Here is a 17,934-nt window from a genome sequence, read left to right on the forward strand (position 1 = left end):
GCGATGTGGGCGGAGTAAGGTGGTGGATGAACGTATCTGTCGACGTCTGTCTCGCATTGTTTCAGCCAACCGGAGAGTGAAAAATGTAAGTTACGTGTCCATCCTTGCAGACCATCTTCATCCCTTCATGCACCCAAAGGGCAATGAACTTTCCAGCAAGACAATGTTCCTCCCCACAGAGCCATGGTGCCTAGAACATGGTTCAAAGAGCATTCCGCATATTTTACCACCATGGAATGGCCTCACAGTTCACCGGACACGAACCCTGTGGAGCATCTTTGGGATGCTGTGGAAAGGTCCATTCAAGCTTTGGATCCTCCACCCAGGAATGTGACGGAATTATGGATAGTGATGCAGCAAGCATGGATGGATGGAAATACCTGTGGAATGCTTTCATGAATTAGTGGACTCAATAATGCCTGGTGTGACTGCCCTTATTATTATTATTAGCCATATGGTGCAAGGAAGCCTGAGGCTTATGCACCACCAGCCAAAAAAAAATGCAAGCCCCTGGTGTTGTCCAGCCAAAGGTGGGCCTACCCATTACTAGGTAGGTATCCCATGATTTCTGTCCACTAAGTATACTGTAAAAAAAACTGTGATAGGTTGATTTCAATTTGAAATCTTTTTTTGTATTTAAAGTAGCTCACATTGTATAAAAAGTTAAATGTCCCCTGGTCTGCGCAGTACTTCCTGATTAGGCTACCTGATGCTTTTTCTACAAAAAAAAAAAAAAAAAAAAAGAGAGAGAGAGAGAGAAAAAAAAAAAAAAAGAAAACCGAGGAAAAAATTATATGTATCTGTTTAACAATGATTTGAAATACAATATTTTGAAATGTAAAAATTCAAACTACATCAGATTTTTTTTCATCTTTATGAGTACACTTTCATAATGCTCTTGTGTGTACCCACACAGCTAACAGATGGCATCTAACTTGCCCGAGGTAACAATTTGAAAAGGAAAGATTAAAATAATGAACACAAATGACCTTAGAAAATAAAAATAGAATACTTCAATTTTTCATAATAATCTATAACAATAACAGATAACTATTTGTAACAATAATTTCTATACATGTCATAATCAGAAAGGAAAATTTTAACTTTTAATAACAATCTACAACAATAACAGATACCTATTAGTAATAATACCTTCTACATGTCTGTTACAATTGATTAACAAACTGTTAAACAAAATATCTTTATTTACAGCTTGATATTAAACGTTTTTCTGAGGCTTTCTGGTATAACTGAAAATTGAAAAAATGAAGCAAGTTATTCATAAATTTTAAACATTAGTAAATACATTAATTAAAATAAATTTAAGTATGAGCATTAGTAGACACGTATGATGTAAGAATGTAAGATTATTTTGCAACAGCCAAAGGGAGGTTACCTTCCCGTTTCACCCATACATTCACTCCAAAAGTTTCTCTAGTTCAGCCTTGAATTTATTTAAGCTGTCAACATCCACAATGGCAGATGGAAGTTTATTCCAGCAATCAACCACCCGCTGGCTAAAGGCAAATTTCCGCACATATATTCTACAACTGTCTTTCCTCAATTGGAATTTATGCCCCCTCAGGTGCGAAATCTGAGCAAGAGGAAAATCACATCAGAATTGAGTTTGCTCAAACCATTCAAGGCCTTATACACCTCAATCAGATCACCTTGCACATACCTAGTCTCCGGACGCTGCAATTTGCACAACTGACGCCTTTCTTGTTAAGAGCACTTCTTTGTTCCCCTCACCAATCTCATTGCCTTTCTCTGTACTTGTTCCAGCAGCTCTACATCCTTCCTAAAATGAGGCCGCCAGACCTGCATCCAGTACTCAAGGTGTGGTCTGACCATTGCCTTATACAAGGGGTTAATCATCTCCTTATCCCTGTTAGCAAAATTCCTATATATCATTGACAAGACCCCATGATCTGCTTTGGAAGCCTAGTCTGCATTGCTCAGTAAATTTCATATCTGACTGCACAATTACCCCCAGACCTTTTTCATTCTCCACTACCCTGAGTGTACCATACAGTTGGTACACTCTGGGTTACTGCTACCCATATGCAGTAATTTGCATTTGTCAGTGTTAAACTTCAGTTGCCACTTCTCAGCCAATCTTCCCAAATTTTCTAGATCATGTTGCATTAGTGTACCATCCTTACTGTCACTAACAACCCTGCTAACCTTTATATCATCTGCAAATTTCAACATTAAGCCTGATGTACCTTCATCAATATCACTGATAAATATACAAAACAACAATGGGCTCAACAAGGACTGCTGGGAAACTCCACTAATAACATTAGTCCACGAAGAACAGTGTCCATTGATTATCAAAAGCTTTCCTAAAATCCAAGTATATGATATCAAAATTCTTTTTTTGCATCCAGTTTCTTTGTGACCACATCATAGTATCCAATCAACTGATAAGACAAGACTTTCGCTTAACAAACCCATGCTCTGTCTGAATTATAACTGCAATCTTGTTAGATGATCCTGCAGTGCTTCTTTAACCAGTGACTCCATTATTTTCCCTGGAACAGAAGTTAAACTAACAGGTCTGTAATTACTCGTGTCACCCTTTGATCCCCCTTTGTGAATTAGAGATATATTTGCACATCTCCAGTCCATGGGGACTTCCTCAAAGTCCAAGGATGCTGTCATAATTATGGCTAAGAATTTGCTTACTTCCTTTGCTGTGTCCTTTAATGTAACTGGATAAATCCCATCCACCCCAGATGCCTTCCTTATGTTTAACTTCAGCAATTTCTCCTCAACTTTGCTCTCAGTTATTACAAAATCATTTAGCTTCCTGCCAGAGTTTGATAAACATCTGGCATTCCCCTCCCTGAATAACTCCTCATATGTGAATTTAGAAGCGAAATACTCATTCAGTTTGTCAGCTACCTGAGCAGAATCATCAACAATCAAACCATCAATATCAAGTGGACCAATATGATTCATCCCCTTCCTTCTAGAGTTTACATAAGTAAAGAAATCTTGACTGTTTTTCTTTGCATACTTTGCCAAAGATTTCTCGTAATCTGCCTTTGCTTGCCTAACCCCCTTTGTCATTTGACTATATTATATCTACCATGGGCATCTGTGTCGCCTGAAAATTTATAAGTGTCCCATGCATTTTTTTCTCTGCCATGAGTTTTATTAGTTCTGACATCCATTTAGGCCTAAACCTTGAACAGTATTTCTTAGTTGGTATGAAAAGCCTAGTAGCTTCCAAGATTAATTTCTTGAATGCTTCCCATTTAGAATTTTCTGTTGGTAGCATCATCAGTTAGTCCCACTGTATAGAATTTAAAATTGTCTGAGACCACTGTAGTCACCTTTACGAAAGCAAAAAATCTTTCCCTTTACACCTGATGATAGTTACATCTTTGAGTAAATCCCACATCAGTGCACTGTGATCACTGCCACCTAGCAGTTCCTTTATCTGCTGTATAATCAGTATAATAAGTATAATTAGTTAATAATAACAATAATAAAACAGTAATAATAAGTATAACCAGCTGATCAATATAATAGTTATAAAAAATCATTATTCTGTAAAGCTATAATTCACATATGCCTCACCATTGTTTTTATTTATTTCACCTATACTTAAATAAATATTCACTCTAACTTTAATCCTGACATAAACAAATATATGTCATTGAGCCAAGCTCTCATTGATTAGTTTCTAAAAAATAAGGGTGGTATTTTGAAATCTGACCAATAAGAGCTTCATTTGACGGCATATTTTTTTATGTCAGGATTAGAGTGAAAAGAGTAAAAGTATTTATCTAATAATTTTCTAAATATACACAGGCTTTCTAGCTCCATAATATCCCAAAAGATCCAGTTAAGTCAGTAGACCACCAATGCACAAGCTGCCAAGGGTTTTCTCCCAATATTAGCCCAGGTGTCCAGAACAGCAGCACTGCATCCCAGATTACCCAGCTCAGGAGAGTGGCCCAACTAGCAGCCAAAACTACACACTGTTGTAACCTTGGAGGCAAGTTTCTACATCCTTTGTGCCAGTCTCCAGACACTCTTATTTTCTAGACAATAATGGTGAATTCAAATTTATCTCTGGTAACAAAAACATTTAAAAATTCATCCTTTCTGCATTTAAATTGGAGAATTTTGTCAATAATTTTTGACAAATTAAATTTAATCTGTCAAAAGCATTGACAAACTTTCCCTTTTGTTTTTTCATTTCTTCTGCAAGCCTCCTGAGAATCCATCTGGCACATATCTTTCTGCACTCAGGCCCAGATAGAATGTGTTGAACACATTCTATCTGGGCTATTTAGCATTAGCTTTTAGGTATATTTGGATTTTAGCATCCAAATGCATACCAAAACATTTAATGGAGGAATCCAAGGAAACACAATCAGACAAAGAATCCCTGAAAAACTAACAGAGCTACAAAAAAAAAAAAAAAAAAAAAAGAGAGGGAACATATTCATTCTTAATAGGATTGACTGTAAGATTAAAATAGACTGCACAATCAAAAAATCAGGCTAGAAGATTCTGAACTAAAAAAAAAAGAATATTAATTCAAATTGTGAACAGGTAGGCGAGTAATAGCAGATAGATATCTGCATATATAAATGAAACCAAACCAAGGGTATAATGCAGAAATACAGTAAATAAAGTACACAGAAACAAAAGGGCAGTTAAAAACTCTCAATCTTCCCTGAGGAAGACTGAGAGTTTGAACTGAAGACAAGAAATATTCCTGTATAAAAAATTAACTATTAAAAAGTTCCAAAGAAGAGGACCCCAAAACAGGCAATAAAAATTCCAAAGAATAAAGAAGAGGAGAATAAATACCAAAATAAACTTGGCCACAATGTTATGTCTAAAAATACATAACAATTGTGTTTACCATTCAATGCAATGCAAACAGAAGATACAAGCTGAAATAACAAATTTGTACAAATATATTGGGAATGCCATGGTATTTAAGGGATCCAATAAACAAAAATATGATTCAATAATGCAGATGGAAGCAATTTATCTATCACATTTGTAAAAGGAAAAGAAATAAAAATAGGTCTATAGGATCCAAAAAAAAAAAAAAAAAAAAAAAAAAGAATGGAGATGATAATTACGTACAGTAAGAAACTAATACTATAGCCAGTCTGGTGGAACTACTGCTTGTTGAACAAATATTCTTTTGCAAATACAGTACAATGTGAGTCATAAAATTGTTATCAATCCTCAAACAGCAATTTTGCACTGAAGCCAGACCAGGTGCTGAAAAATCAGAAAGATATCGCTGATTTTTTTTTTTTTTTTTTTTTGGAAACTGCAAACTCAAAAGGTATTAGAACTTACAGCACTTAGTACCACGCATGGGTTGAAGGTTGAGAAAATGAAAGAAGATACTTGTTGACATTAGACTTGAATTTCTGTAATTTGCAATTTTCAGGAAATACATGTGAAGGGAGATTGTTCCAGAAAACAGAAGTTGAAACAAGGAAAATGAAAAAATTGTTCTGCGAGTTTGAAGTTGAACAGTAAAAGGATGCTGACTTGACTGGTTATGGCATGTGTTCGGACTGGTTTGGAAGGAAGAGAGAGAGAGAGAGAGAGAGAGAGAGAGAGAGAGGGGGGGGGGGACAAAGAGAGGGGAATTAGAGAAGCCAATTCAGAAGAAGTGCCCACTGAAGTATCTACAATATAAAAAGGGCATGCAGTAGAAACAGAAAATCTATGAGAAAGAGAGTGGAGAGACTATAAGAGATGGATCATTAATTAACCAAACTGCCACTTTTGAACAGAGTCGAGACGCATAAGAGAGAAAGGTTATGGGGGCACTGCCCCAGATGTGGGAACGATATTTCATGGTAGTACAGATTTGAGATTTGTACAGAGTGAGTAGCTGTTTAGAAGAAAAGTAATACTGAGAACGAAAAGAGACACCCAGTTTTTTAGATGTAGAGGAGGCAATATTTATGATCTGCTTATGTTGAGAGAGATGTCAAGATAAGCTTATGTCAAGTCAGGTTAATCCAGTGGTGTGCTGGAGCCAGCTCGCACGAGCCGGTTGTTTTAAGTTTTCAAGAATTTTGCAAGCCAATTGTTAAACCTACAATGGCTATAAACTGTAGAGCAGCATGCACTTCAATCCACAATGGCTAGCAGCATGTGGGCATTTGCATGATAAGGTTGTATATAGTGACAGGGAAAATCCAACCGGGGAGCGCTTATTTCAGCACCTTTTGTGCTTCCTTTCCCCCGCCCCTTCCCTACATGGCAGCCTGTGTAGGTATTATCTCCACTAGTAATTTTACAAGAATATTATTTCCAACAAACATTTCTCACCATCGTACAGCTATTTACATTAAATAGTTTGTATGAGGAGTTTAACAGTAGATGACATATTGGATTTAATGTACAAGGGTGTACATTAAATCCAATATGTTATCTATTGTGAAACTATTTCTCCCCCTCTTACACCTCGCATGTACGAGGATGAGAAATAGTTTAACAATAGATCACATGTCGGATTTAATAAAGATAAATTTATTGGAAAAAGAGTTAGCGGATTGGGATGTAACTCCATTTGTCAAATCACAACCATGGATTGGTTACGGATACAAGAGCTTGGAAAAAGTCAACAAAAACATTTTGTGAGAATCACTTGTCTATATGAAAACTAAAATTTAAAAAAAAAAATGAATATTTTATTATTGTTTGAAATTTTTGTATTCCTAAATTATTGTTTGAAATTTTTGTATTCCTAAATTATTGTTTGAAATTTTTGTATTCCTAATTGTTGTAAATCAGTAAAACTTACAATATATAAACACATATTCTTGGTCTTGTTTTTTTTTAGCGAGCCAGTTAAAAATTTACTAGCACACCACTGGGTTAATCCCTAATAGAGATATGTGATCTTGTCTAGAAATCTGAGAGTTGTCAAAGATAAGCATTTATGGACGGAAGATCCAAGTTTTAGAGAGTAAAATGCACACTCACATCATAAAAATGACCCAGAAAAATTCTTCTCATCTTAATGGGATTTGAACCCAAGCTTTTTTGCATTGTTTAGGAGGTCAGCAATCATAACAACTGTACTAGCTACAAAGGTAGGATAAAATGGAAGTTCTGGTGATAATGCTTACAAAAAAATTTAAAAAATGAACACATACTTACATGTTTTTACATGAGTCATATCACAATATGGTCTATTATTTGTTTGCTTACAACGACACAATAAGTATCGTGAACTCTTGGGTACTGTAAAATGAATTGGCTTCAACTGGTTTGGATCATCTTTATGAGAACCATCACAAAAAGGCTAAAAAATGAAATTAAAATTTAAAAAAATTAAGTTAAATGAACCGTTTACACATAAAATAATCTAATCAGAAAGGAACATAGCAGCTGATGCAATTTATTTATCAGAAAATATGAGAAAAAAAAAATTTTTTTTTCCTCATACTTTCAATTAACTATATTAATTGAACATTATTACTTCACTGCAAAATCCAAACAGCTTGTATGCAGACACAGGAGTTCAAACTGGGGAAACTGAAAGTAACATACTGACTGAACAAAAAACCAGTACAGGTAAGGTGCTCGCAGTTATCACCTCTTAGACCTTACTGAATTGACCCCAATACCACATGCAGCAACCTATAATTACTTCTATCCTACAAGTTGTCCAGTGATTTATATACTTGTAAAGAGGTAATTCTCTCTTAATTGTTAGCTTCATTCTTAATGATAAAATCTCCATCTGCACAGGAGAATTTTTTTTTGGTGCCCAAATTTTAAAAATATCATAGATAACACATAGATGGCAATGGTGTAGTTTACAACAGTCGAAGTTATTTGAAGCAGGAACTAAAATAACAGCACATCAAAAACATTACAAAGTGTTTTCAAAATATTTTGTTATGGAGGATGGTATATGTTTCTGAAAAGATGTTAGTAGTCTTCTGAACAAATTGGGCATTTAGCACAATCCTAATGAATAGCACATATCTATCGATGCCTCAAAATTAAGTTTAAAGCAATTTTGCTGCACAATGGAAATGCATTCCCATCAGTTCTATTTTATGCTGTTAGCTTGAACAAAACATAAAAGTACATCCAAGATCTTGAGTGCAATAAAGTACTATGATTTTGCTTGGAATGTTTGTGGTGGCCTTAAGGTAATTAGATTACTCACTGGTCTACAGGGAGGTTTCAAAAAATATTGTTGTATTCTGTTTGTGGGGCAGTTGTGCAACAGAAAAACATTATATTGTGCAGCAGTGGGAAAAAAGGGAGGAATTTTTACCAGGAAGAAGTAACATAAAATATGTTCTTTTTCTTCCACCTTTACATATAATGCTTCTATTAATGAAGGATATTTGAAGGCTGTGGATAAAAAAGGAAGTGGATTCTGCTACCTAAGGGAAGGATTTCTTAATTTAACAGATGCAAAACTGAAAGAAAGAATTTTCATTAGACCTCAAATAAAAAAACTCCTCAATGATGTACTGAAACAAAGCTACAGGATAGTGAACTAGTAGCTTGATTGTTTAAACAAGGGGTTGGCAAACTTTTTTTTGGAAAGGGCCAGATCGTAAAATTTTTAGGCTCGGCGGGCCAGGTAGCAAGCTCGAAGATATTTACATGGGTAATTCTACTCATAGAGCAACAAAAAAAAAAAACAGGTTCAAAATCTTCTTCTTTGTCTTCGCTTTTTCCCACGTTATATGGGGTTGGCATTCAATGTTCCCAATTCACACTTTACATCCTCTTCTTCTCCTCTAGTTGGATTAACTTCTTAACCAGAACACATCTATTGGTTCTGGCATAATTTTTACGACCGGATGCCCTTCCTGACGTCAACCCTCACCATTTATCCGGGCTTGGGATTTAAGCTGCCGATCTACTAAATCTGCCGCAGCCATATAAATGGAGTAGCTCATATTCAGTGATGAAGCTTCCTCGTGATGTAACAAATTTAATAATTTTACACAATTTATGCCGAATTTCTAGTCACCACTGTAGTTCTTTTATCTCCTGGAAACATACAAATGGCTGACTCGGTAGAATTACTGTGACCTTGAAAATATCAATAATGTATAACTCAGCAACACGTGAGTATTTTTAAATACAATTTGGTATCCTGAAAACTTCTACATCAAAGCTATCAGGTAGCACAACTATTCTACTAAGAATTCCCAGTGACTGATTATAGTTCCTTAAAAATTCAATGACCTTGAAATTTCCTATGTTTTCCTATGTCCGAACATAATAATGATAACCATTTTAAAAAAGTTCAGTCCGAAAAATAAAACCACCTTTAGGTCCCAAATCTTAACCTATCACTCACCCACACTTATTTTATCTAAAATATAACTTCTTTATGAGCAACACTCCTGAAAACCTTCTTTATTAATTAATTTTAATAGTGCACTAATTTAGATATCATACAGCTGGTGCCACCAGTGCCATTAATAAACGTATTATAGAACTGGTTAAATTTTTGTTTTTTTCTGAGATAATATTTCATCATACTGGAGTTCGAAGTTAGTACTTCCTATCATTAGAGTTATTTGCAAATGGTCATCCGTTAATAATGATCTGTATTGTGATTTTACATATTTCATTTTCGAAAATGTCTTTTCACATTGGTAAGTACTCCCAAATACAGATATAAATCCCCGTGCATATGATTTTAATTGATCGTATTTATCTTCCAAAAGATATTTATAGAATTGGGTTAGATCCATTTCTTTAAACCTAACCTTTACCATATCATCATTTTGCAGATCAATTACTTCCAATTGAAGGTCTGATCGAAGCTCGTCAATTGTACAGTCAAATGGATTTTGAAATATGGAAATGTCTTTTGCACTTGCATCAAGATCCAAAAAACACCGTTGTTACTGTAGTTTAAGTTCACAAAATATATCCACCGCGAATTTCGCTAATATTTGAAATTTTTTACAGCATGGAAAATGGTCAAACTTGGTTAATGTGATTTGTGTTTCAAACAATGCAAGTTTTTGACGATATGACTTTACAATAGAATACGTTTCATATATGAGCACTGTTTTCCCCTGTAATTTTAAGTTAAATTCGTTAAGATATCCCACGATGTCTGTAGCAAATGCTAATTTCCATAGCCATTCATTGTTAGATAATAGTGGTTGTGGGCAGTTTTTCTCATTTAGAAAAATTTCTATTGCTTCTCTGAGTTCAAAAAATCTCAATAAAACTTTTCCATTGCTGAGCCATCAAACTGCTGTACGGTAGGGAAAATCAGGATATTCGGCTTCAATCTCTAATAAAAAAATCACAAAACTGACGATGGTTAAGTCCATGAGAGTGAATAAAGTTAACCGCTGACACAACTGGTTCAATAACACATGACAGATTGAGGTGTTTCCCACAAAGAGGCTGCTGGTGAATAATACAACGAATTACCAGAGGTTTTGAACATTTAGCTTCTTCACAAGCCTTAAAAATTTGTCCAACTAATCCTTTCCCCGTTCCACACATTTTTACCACCATCAGTTGTGACACATTTTAACTGATTCCATTGCAAACTGTACTGTGTTAGCGTTTTCTCGACTTCCCTGAAGATATCTTAGCCTGTAGTTGTTCCAGACTATTCATAGAAGCTAATTCTTCAGTAACCTCAAACTCAGTATTGACTCATCGAATAAACAGCAACAATTGGGCAGTATCAGTAATGTCTGTAGACTCATCAAGAGCCAACGAAAACCACTTGAAATTTTTTACCTTGTCTTTCAATTGACTCTTGATGTGGCTCCCGTTGTCATCAATTCTTCTAACAGTTGTTCTCGCCGAAAGACTGACAGATTGAAACAAATCCATTTTCTCTGGACACATTTCTTCGGCTGCCACAAGCAAACATGATTTAATTAATTCACCATTGGTAAATGGTTTCCCTTTCTTGGCCAATAAATGAGCTATTTGTAAGCTTACTTTAGTTACTGCTTCATTATCATTTTTTATTTTAACGAATAAATTGCGTTGTGATGATGCATTACGTTTTAAACTTTCCAATTTTAGCTTGCGTTGATTTTCTGTGAGTTTTGAATATTGTGCCGCGTGCTTACTTTGGTAATGATGGCGTATATTGTACTCTTTTCGCACAGCTATTGTGTCACTACATAATAAACATGATACTTTGTCATTTATTTCTCTGACAAAATAATTCACACTCCATTCAGCTTTAAAAGCACGACATTTGAAGTCCACTTTTCTCTTCATATTTGGTCTTGAGGGTGACATGAAAACGGTGGGTAATAAATAAAAGGGAAAAAAAAGATTGCAGAGCACCGTGACAGATGATACCACGTGCACCGCTAAAGCTAAACTGAGAGAAATGTTGGCAACACTTGTTCTACAGTAGATGACAGAATGCGAATATGCGACGCCAGTAGCGCCACGTGCGGTCATTATTCTGAACTCGACAATCGGCTATTGCAGCACGTAATTTGATTTATTTTAAATTTTTTTCAGGTAAAAAACAATACAGTAAACCCCCGCTATTCGTGGTGGCTGATTTAATATAAAATGAAACCTAAAAAAATGTGAATTTTAAAGCGCCGTGAACATTTTCCGCCATAAAAAACATGGGCGTGGCTAAAATTATCTTTCCCGGTCAAAACAGCACTCAGTAGGTGGGGGGAGAGGGGGTGAAAAATCGCGAGCGTGGATGTCTCTCGCTAATCCTTGTTCAGTATGTGTTATGCGCTTGCCATGGAAGGTTTCGCTGTTTGTTTTTAATTTATATGCTTATAAATTGAATAAATTTATCAATTTATAAATTGATATGCTTACAAAAGTGATAAATTACCATTTTGCAGTGTAAAACAGACTTCGAGTGTGTTAACGGAAGAAAGTGACTTTATTGTGGACAAGTTCTTTCTAACCCGTACAAAAATATGGCTACGAATAACAAGGGAAATGTGAAAATATCAAAGAAGGTGATGATATTAGCGAATAAAATTGAGTTATTAGACAAAATTTCTAATGGTGAAAGTGTCTCCTCAGTGGCAAAACATTAAATGAGTCAACGGTACGATCAATCAAAAAATCGGAAGAAAAAATCCGCCGAGTGTCCATGAAAATGCGCTGATTGCTTCAAAAATTTGCTCTGTAACTCGTGATGTTAAATTAGAAAAAATGGAAAAGGCTTTAAATCTGTGGATAGAAGACCAAACTCAAAATAAAATTCCATCAAGTTTACTCATCACTCGTGAAAAGGCAAAACTCCTTTATGAACAGTTTAGCGAAACTGGTGATAGCACTGGCGGGATAAGTTTTTTTTTTTTTTTTTTTAGCCGACCGGGCTAGCCGAGTGGGTAAAGTACCTGCCCGGCAACCCAAAGGTCGCGGGTTCGATTCCCGCCTCGGGCTTGGATCAAAGTACTGCAAAAACCTTGGGAGGTGCAATATGGCCACAGAAGCCGATGCGCCAACAACTATCAAAAAAAAAAAAAAAAAAAAAAGATAAGTTTTTTAGCTAGCAAAGGCGCTGGTTTGAAAGATTTGTTTGAAATTTCTAATAAATATTACATTTAATATTAAATTGTTTCTTATTTTCATTTCGATGCCATATGCTTGCATTTCACTATGTACTGTCTATGCACATAGTCATATTATGAAGGTACATATAATGCATACATAAACAAAATTTTGGACTAGTTTTTCTTATATATTTCATACTTTGGAACGGAACCCCTTTATTACCAGAGAGCCATAACTCAGTATTCGCGGCATTTCTCAGGAACATAACCCCCCACGAATAGCGGGGGTTTACTGTATTAACCTGCGGGCTGGATTAAAAAGAGGGGGATGGATTTGGCCCGCGGGCCGTAGTTTGCCAACCCCTGGTTTAAACCAGTGATTCCCAAACTACTGAGATCTACGGAGCCCTTCAAAAATCTGAAAAAAAGTTTGCAGACCCCCTATATATAGGCATATGTATGTGTGTGTGTGTGGGGGGGGGGGGTTCTGAAAAGAAAATTCAAAGTTTTATGTTTAAAACACCTCAACTTTATTATTTTTACATAAATATATAATAACTTTATCATCAATTTGCTATACATAGAATGAATAATTTGACCAGTTCCAGAGGGTTGTTTCGAGGACCCCCCCCCCCCGGAACACTAAATGTAATGTTCGATATCAAGTCAATTAGACTTTTTCTTACACAACATTTCAGTTCAAAGAACCACTCCAACATTGTCAGCATACTGTTACATTGCGTAGGAGAATCTAATATTAAACCATGTTCTTTGCTGAACTCTTCTTTAATCTATTTCTGAAATATACTATCATTTTTTTTTTTATTGCATATCTACTACATAACTTTACCACCTTTTGAATTTTTGCAATAAGGGTTCCCACGTCTCTGTATCATATGGTATATATTTTTCAAATTGGTAGAATCCACTTCGCTGACACCAACCAAACTAAATCCTTCAGCGCATTTGTTCTCATCTTCTTAATCATTTGAATCTCTTACATTTGGCATTTCTTTATAAAGTATTTTTATGACAGCCAATTGAACACCATGTGCCAAGCATAACTGATGAATGATTTGAATGCCTCTAGCCACCTTATGCATAACTGATGCACCACTGGTGGCTATAGAAATAAGATTCTTGAGAGAAATGCTGAATGCCTTAATTTTTTCATTCAGAAGAGAAATGCATTTTTCCACTGACAGAGATACAGACACATGCATTAAGCCAAGATTCCAAAACTTGTCATCTGCATGAATATTAATATTCATATAGTACCAATTTTTTATGGACATCCATTTATCGAATGTAAGGCTAAATGCTTTTTTGCTAATTTTGTGTTTTGAAATCTCCCCAGACTTCTTTTCGGATTTTCTCACCATATTTCAGAACAATTTCTCTAACTGTGTTCAATGAATTAGAAATATCTTTGTAGCCTTTTGCCATCAATAATTTCCACAACTTGTAAGATGCACAAATTTTGTTGAATCATATGCCATCATGAGTGGTCAGCTGAGACACAACAGCAGGAAATGAACCATCGACTGTTTGTTTTTAAAAAAAAAAGTGGTAATTTTTGCACGAGAAGGGGATGCTCCACTGGCTGATTTAGTACAGATAAATTGTGACTGTCTTCATTTCCTCTTTTTAACAAATTTATCTTGTGACTCATTTGTAGATGGGTATGCAGTCTGCTCATACTTCCTCCAACCGCTTTTATTGTTTTTGGGCATTCTCTGCATTCCCGATAGTGTGCAGAGAATGCCCAAATAATCTTTTGTTTTGTCAAAATAATACCACAGCAAAATCTTATTCATGGCTGTAAAAAAGTTTCTATTTTTTGACATATCTAAACAAAAAAAGTTGCTAATCTTACCTATTTGCAAGTCACCAGAAAATCTATAGCTAATTAGTTGTGACCAAAAAACAAATTGAATGTTGCACTTCTCAGGTCAATGCACGTTTTGTCACAGGTAACTAGAACTAGACTATGAAACAGCATTCGATCGCATTCAAAAGAAAAATACATCACATTTCCGCATGAACAGAGATTGAAAAAATTTTTTTTTTGTTAGTTGTTGCCGCATCGGCCTTCTGTGGCCATAATGCACCTCCCACGGTTTTTGCATTTTCTACTCTGATCCAAGCCCAAGGTGGGATTCAAACCCGTGACCTTTGGGTTGCCAGGCAGGCACTTTATTCCCCCAGCTAGCCAGCTCGGCTGAAAATTTTGTGAGCAGGTATACATCACTTTTAGTATAGATATGTTGACAGTTTACACAATTATGGAAATTGTATTGCCATTTAATCTTTAAAAAAATGCATAAGATTTTTTTTTCCTAATACTATCAATACTGGTATTGGACAGCTTGAAATATCAGTAATGCAATCCCTAACTGCCACGATGCATGACGAGAGATTACTGCTGGTTTCTTAAGAGCAAAAGGAAAATACACTATAACAAAAAATCTGAGTGGCAAATGTATTATTACCTTAGAAATACATTTTATTTCGAAGGAAATAAAATGTACGCAGCACATTATATATTTGACTATACTAACTGAAATTGAATGAGACTAATTTTTAAGATAGCGTATGTATTATTGTATGATATTTGAAATTGATCATTGATTAAGATATTAATATAAGCGCAGCCTTTGATGCCGTGTCGATTCCGGCCTTGCTCCTCCTACTTAAGGAGAATTTTCACATTCAAGGTGATATGCTGTGCTTTTTGGAATCACTTCTCAGTCACAGAATACTTATTCTCCATCGGCAGCAACATACCCTATCCTGCGACATTACTGCTGGAGTATCGCAGGGGGGTGTCCTGTCTGGTGTCCTGTTCACAGCCATCATCGTGCCCATTATTGCCTCAACGAATGGTCTCCTATGCTATGCCGATGACTTCAAACTGCTGACTCCAATTAACCCTGGCGACAACCCCGCCCAGCTCAGCAACAGGATCAATTCCCAACTTAAGGATCTAGAATTGTACCTGGCAAACTTCAATCTAAAAATTAACCCTCTGAAGTCTGCTCAGGTTATATTCTCCCTTAAATCCATGCCGACAGTACTCAACGTTTCACTCGCAGGGGTACGAATACCAAACGTACCCTCGCACACAGACCTTGGCGTTCTGTTCGACCAAAAGATGTCCTTTGTCAACCAGATCGACAAACTCAGTACCAGATTTTCTCGTCTATGGTGGATCTCAAAGCAGCAGCTGCTACACGTCCGACATCCTGCCACTGTTAAAAGGTTCATCACCTCCACCGTCTACCCTGCCATTCTCTATGGTGCAGAAATATGGGCCTCTGCTGCACATACAAACCTTAAGCGGGTGTACACTGCTGAATACTGGCTACTGAAATGGGCGAATAACAAGCTTCGGCTACCTCCCGCTACCACAACTACCATGATGGCACAAGCACTCGACATCCCGAGGTTGAAGTTCCTGATCGTTGAAAAGAGGCTGGTCTTCACAGCCAACCTCATCTCAGGCCAAATATCGTCTCCAAATATTTGGAATGCTTGCTCTTGGAGGATTCCACAGCCAAGCCTAAGGTCGGTACCAGCACTTGTGGCTCACCACAACAGGCTTGTACTCACCGAAAGATTTCTGCCCAAGCAGATGCTCGCTGCCCTCAACCATGTGGACGCCGACATCGACACCATAATAAGTAAAAAGAAGGACAGACACAACTTTATCAAAGCTCTTGAAACCTGAATCACTGCCAAGTTGTATTTGTTTTTCTTTATTTGTGTTCAGCTCCTTGTTTCTATGATGTATTTGTATTTCTTTTTGCATTTGTAATCTGTATTTTGTAGCCTTTTGTATGTGTTCGCTATATTTTGTAGCCATTTGAATTTGTACTTATGTTATCTATATGTGAACCCCTGGCGCTCGTCGCCGTGATGGGATATTGTGCTGTAATTCTACTTCACAATAAAGATTTATTTATTTATTTATTTATATTTCAATACATCTTTCAATGGAGATGTGATAGGGACAAATTTAGTATTTTTGGAATCAGCTGGTCAATTTCCTTTAAAATATGCAGCTTTTGCCATGAGAGTATTTTTTTTTTGTTGGCTAGTATAATTAGCTTTCTAAAAGAAAGAACAAGTTCAGAGTTCGATGGTAAAAATTAATTAATATATGCAGTGAAAGAAAATTAGAATGAAAACGTTGACATGATACCAAAATTTGGTAAGACCCTTTTTTTTTTTTTTTTTTTGATTTGGTAGTTGTTGGCGCATCGGCTTCTGTGGCCATATTGCACCTCCCAAGGTTTTTGCAGTACTTTGATCCAAGCCCGAGGCGGGAATCGAACCCGCGACCTTTGGGTTGCCGGGCAGGTACTTTACCCACTCGGCTAGCCCGGTCGGCTGGTAAGACCCTGGAATATGATACAACCAAAATTTTGTGACATCAACTTAGGAAATCTTTGGTATCTTATTTATTTTATTTTCAAATAGTGAAATACACGTCCTGAAACTTTTAAAATATCTGCTACAAAAAATGAAAATTTGTTAATTTAATTTTTCAAAAGGTTCACATGATTCAATAGTAATCTACAGCTTGATAGTATATGATTCACAGGTAGCAGCATGCACACAAGTAATAGAACTGAATATTTGAACAGCGCTGACTGAAGTTTTTTAAATTCTATACTGTTAGCAGTTTTTTTTTCCTAATAAAAGTTTCTGACAACCGTGACCTACAGACTTTTTTCTTTAAAAAAATTAGGGATCTCTAATGCACATATCTTAATATTTTGTAGCAGCTTTACAATTATGGCTATTCCTAAATATCTGCACAATACCTTCGCTTTAAAAATCAGGATTGATATTTACTTTCAAAACCATAAAAAAAAACAACTTGGCTCAGAAATGATCAAGGAGAAAACACCGGGTTATGAGTATGAATAATGACAATATTACCACTGCATATTCAATGTAACTAATTCAATAAATATCAGAACTATCCAGATACACAAGCACAGGTAGTTGACAAAAGAGCTTTTAATTCAAAAACTTAATGCATCATAGTCACCTTTGGCCTGTAGGAGAGTCTCAACTCTCCTGGCCAGAATCAATCTGTGAGCTGCATCTGTCAGACAGAATGGAGCAAAGGATCTTCTCCTAAAAGTAGTTATCTATGTAAGAAAGATATGCCCAATATACAGTCTTGTCAATATAATTCTCTCAGTCTTATCTGTTCATGAACTAGGATGCCATAAACACATCTTTTTCATTCTGTAAAGTTTATCGCATTATTGATCTCTACAAAGTTGTGTCCAAATGTAAGTATATTTGGCACGAAAGATGTCTCTATAATCTGTAAAAGGTTTGTGTATATCATGATCCACATTTTTTTTAGCTTGGTCTGCATGATCATTTCCTGAGATTCCGA

General features: G+C 35.9%; 1 protein-coding gene across 1 annotated transcript in view; it reads right to left on the reverse strand.

Moving 5' to 3' along the window:
* Positions 1-1,129: 1,129 nt before the first annotated feature.
* The window catches only part of LOC150091477 (uncharacterized), a 317,989-nt gene continuing 301,184 nt past the window's right edge, over positions 1,130-17,934 (reverse strand). Inside the window, exons 6-7 of the mRNA XM_090375829.1 lie at positions 7,168-7,312; positions 1,130-1,250 (exon numbers count right to left, since the gene is read on the reverse strand). Coding sequence (XP_090231955.1) covers positions 1,207-1,250; positions 7,168-7,312 — 189 coding nt within the window. The 3' untranslated portion in view covers positions 1,130-1,206. The remainder of the gene's footprint in view (positions 1,251-7,167; positions 7,313-17,934) is intronic.

This window comes from Mastigoproctus giganteus, chromosome 1 (assembly GCF_048544385.1).
Source record: "Mastigoproctus giganteus isolate SK-2022 chromosome 1, ASM4854438v1, whole genome shotgun sequence".
Lineage (NCBI taxonomy): Eukaryota > Metazoa > Arthropoda > Arachnida > Uropygi > Thelyphonidae > Mastigoproctus > Mastigoproctus giganteus.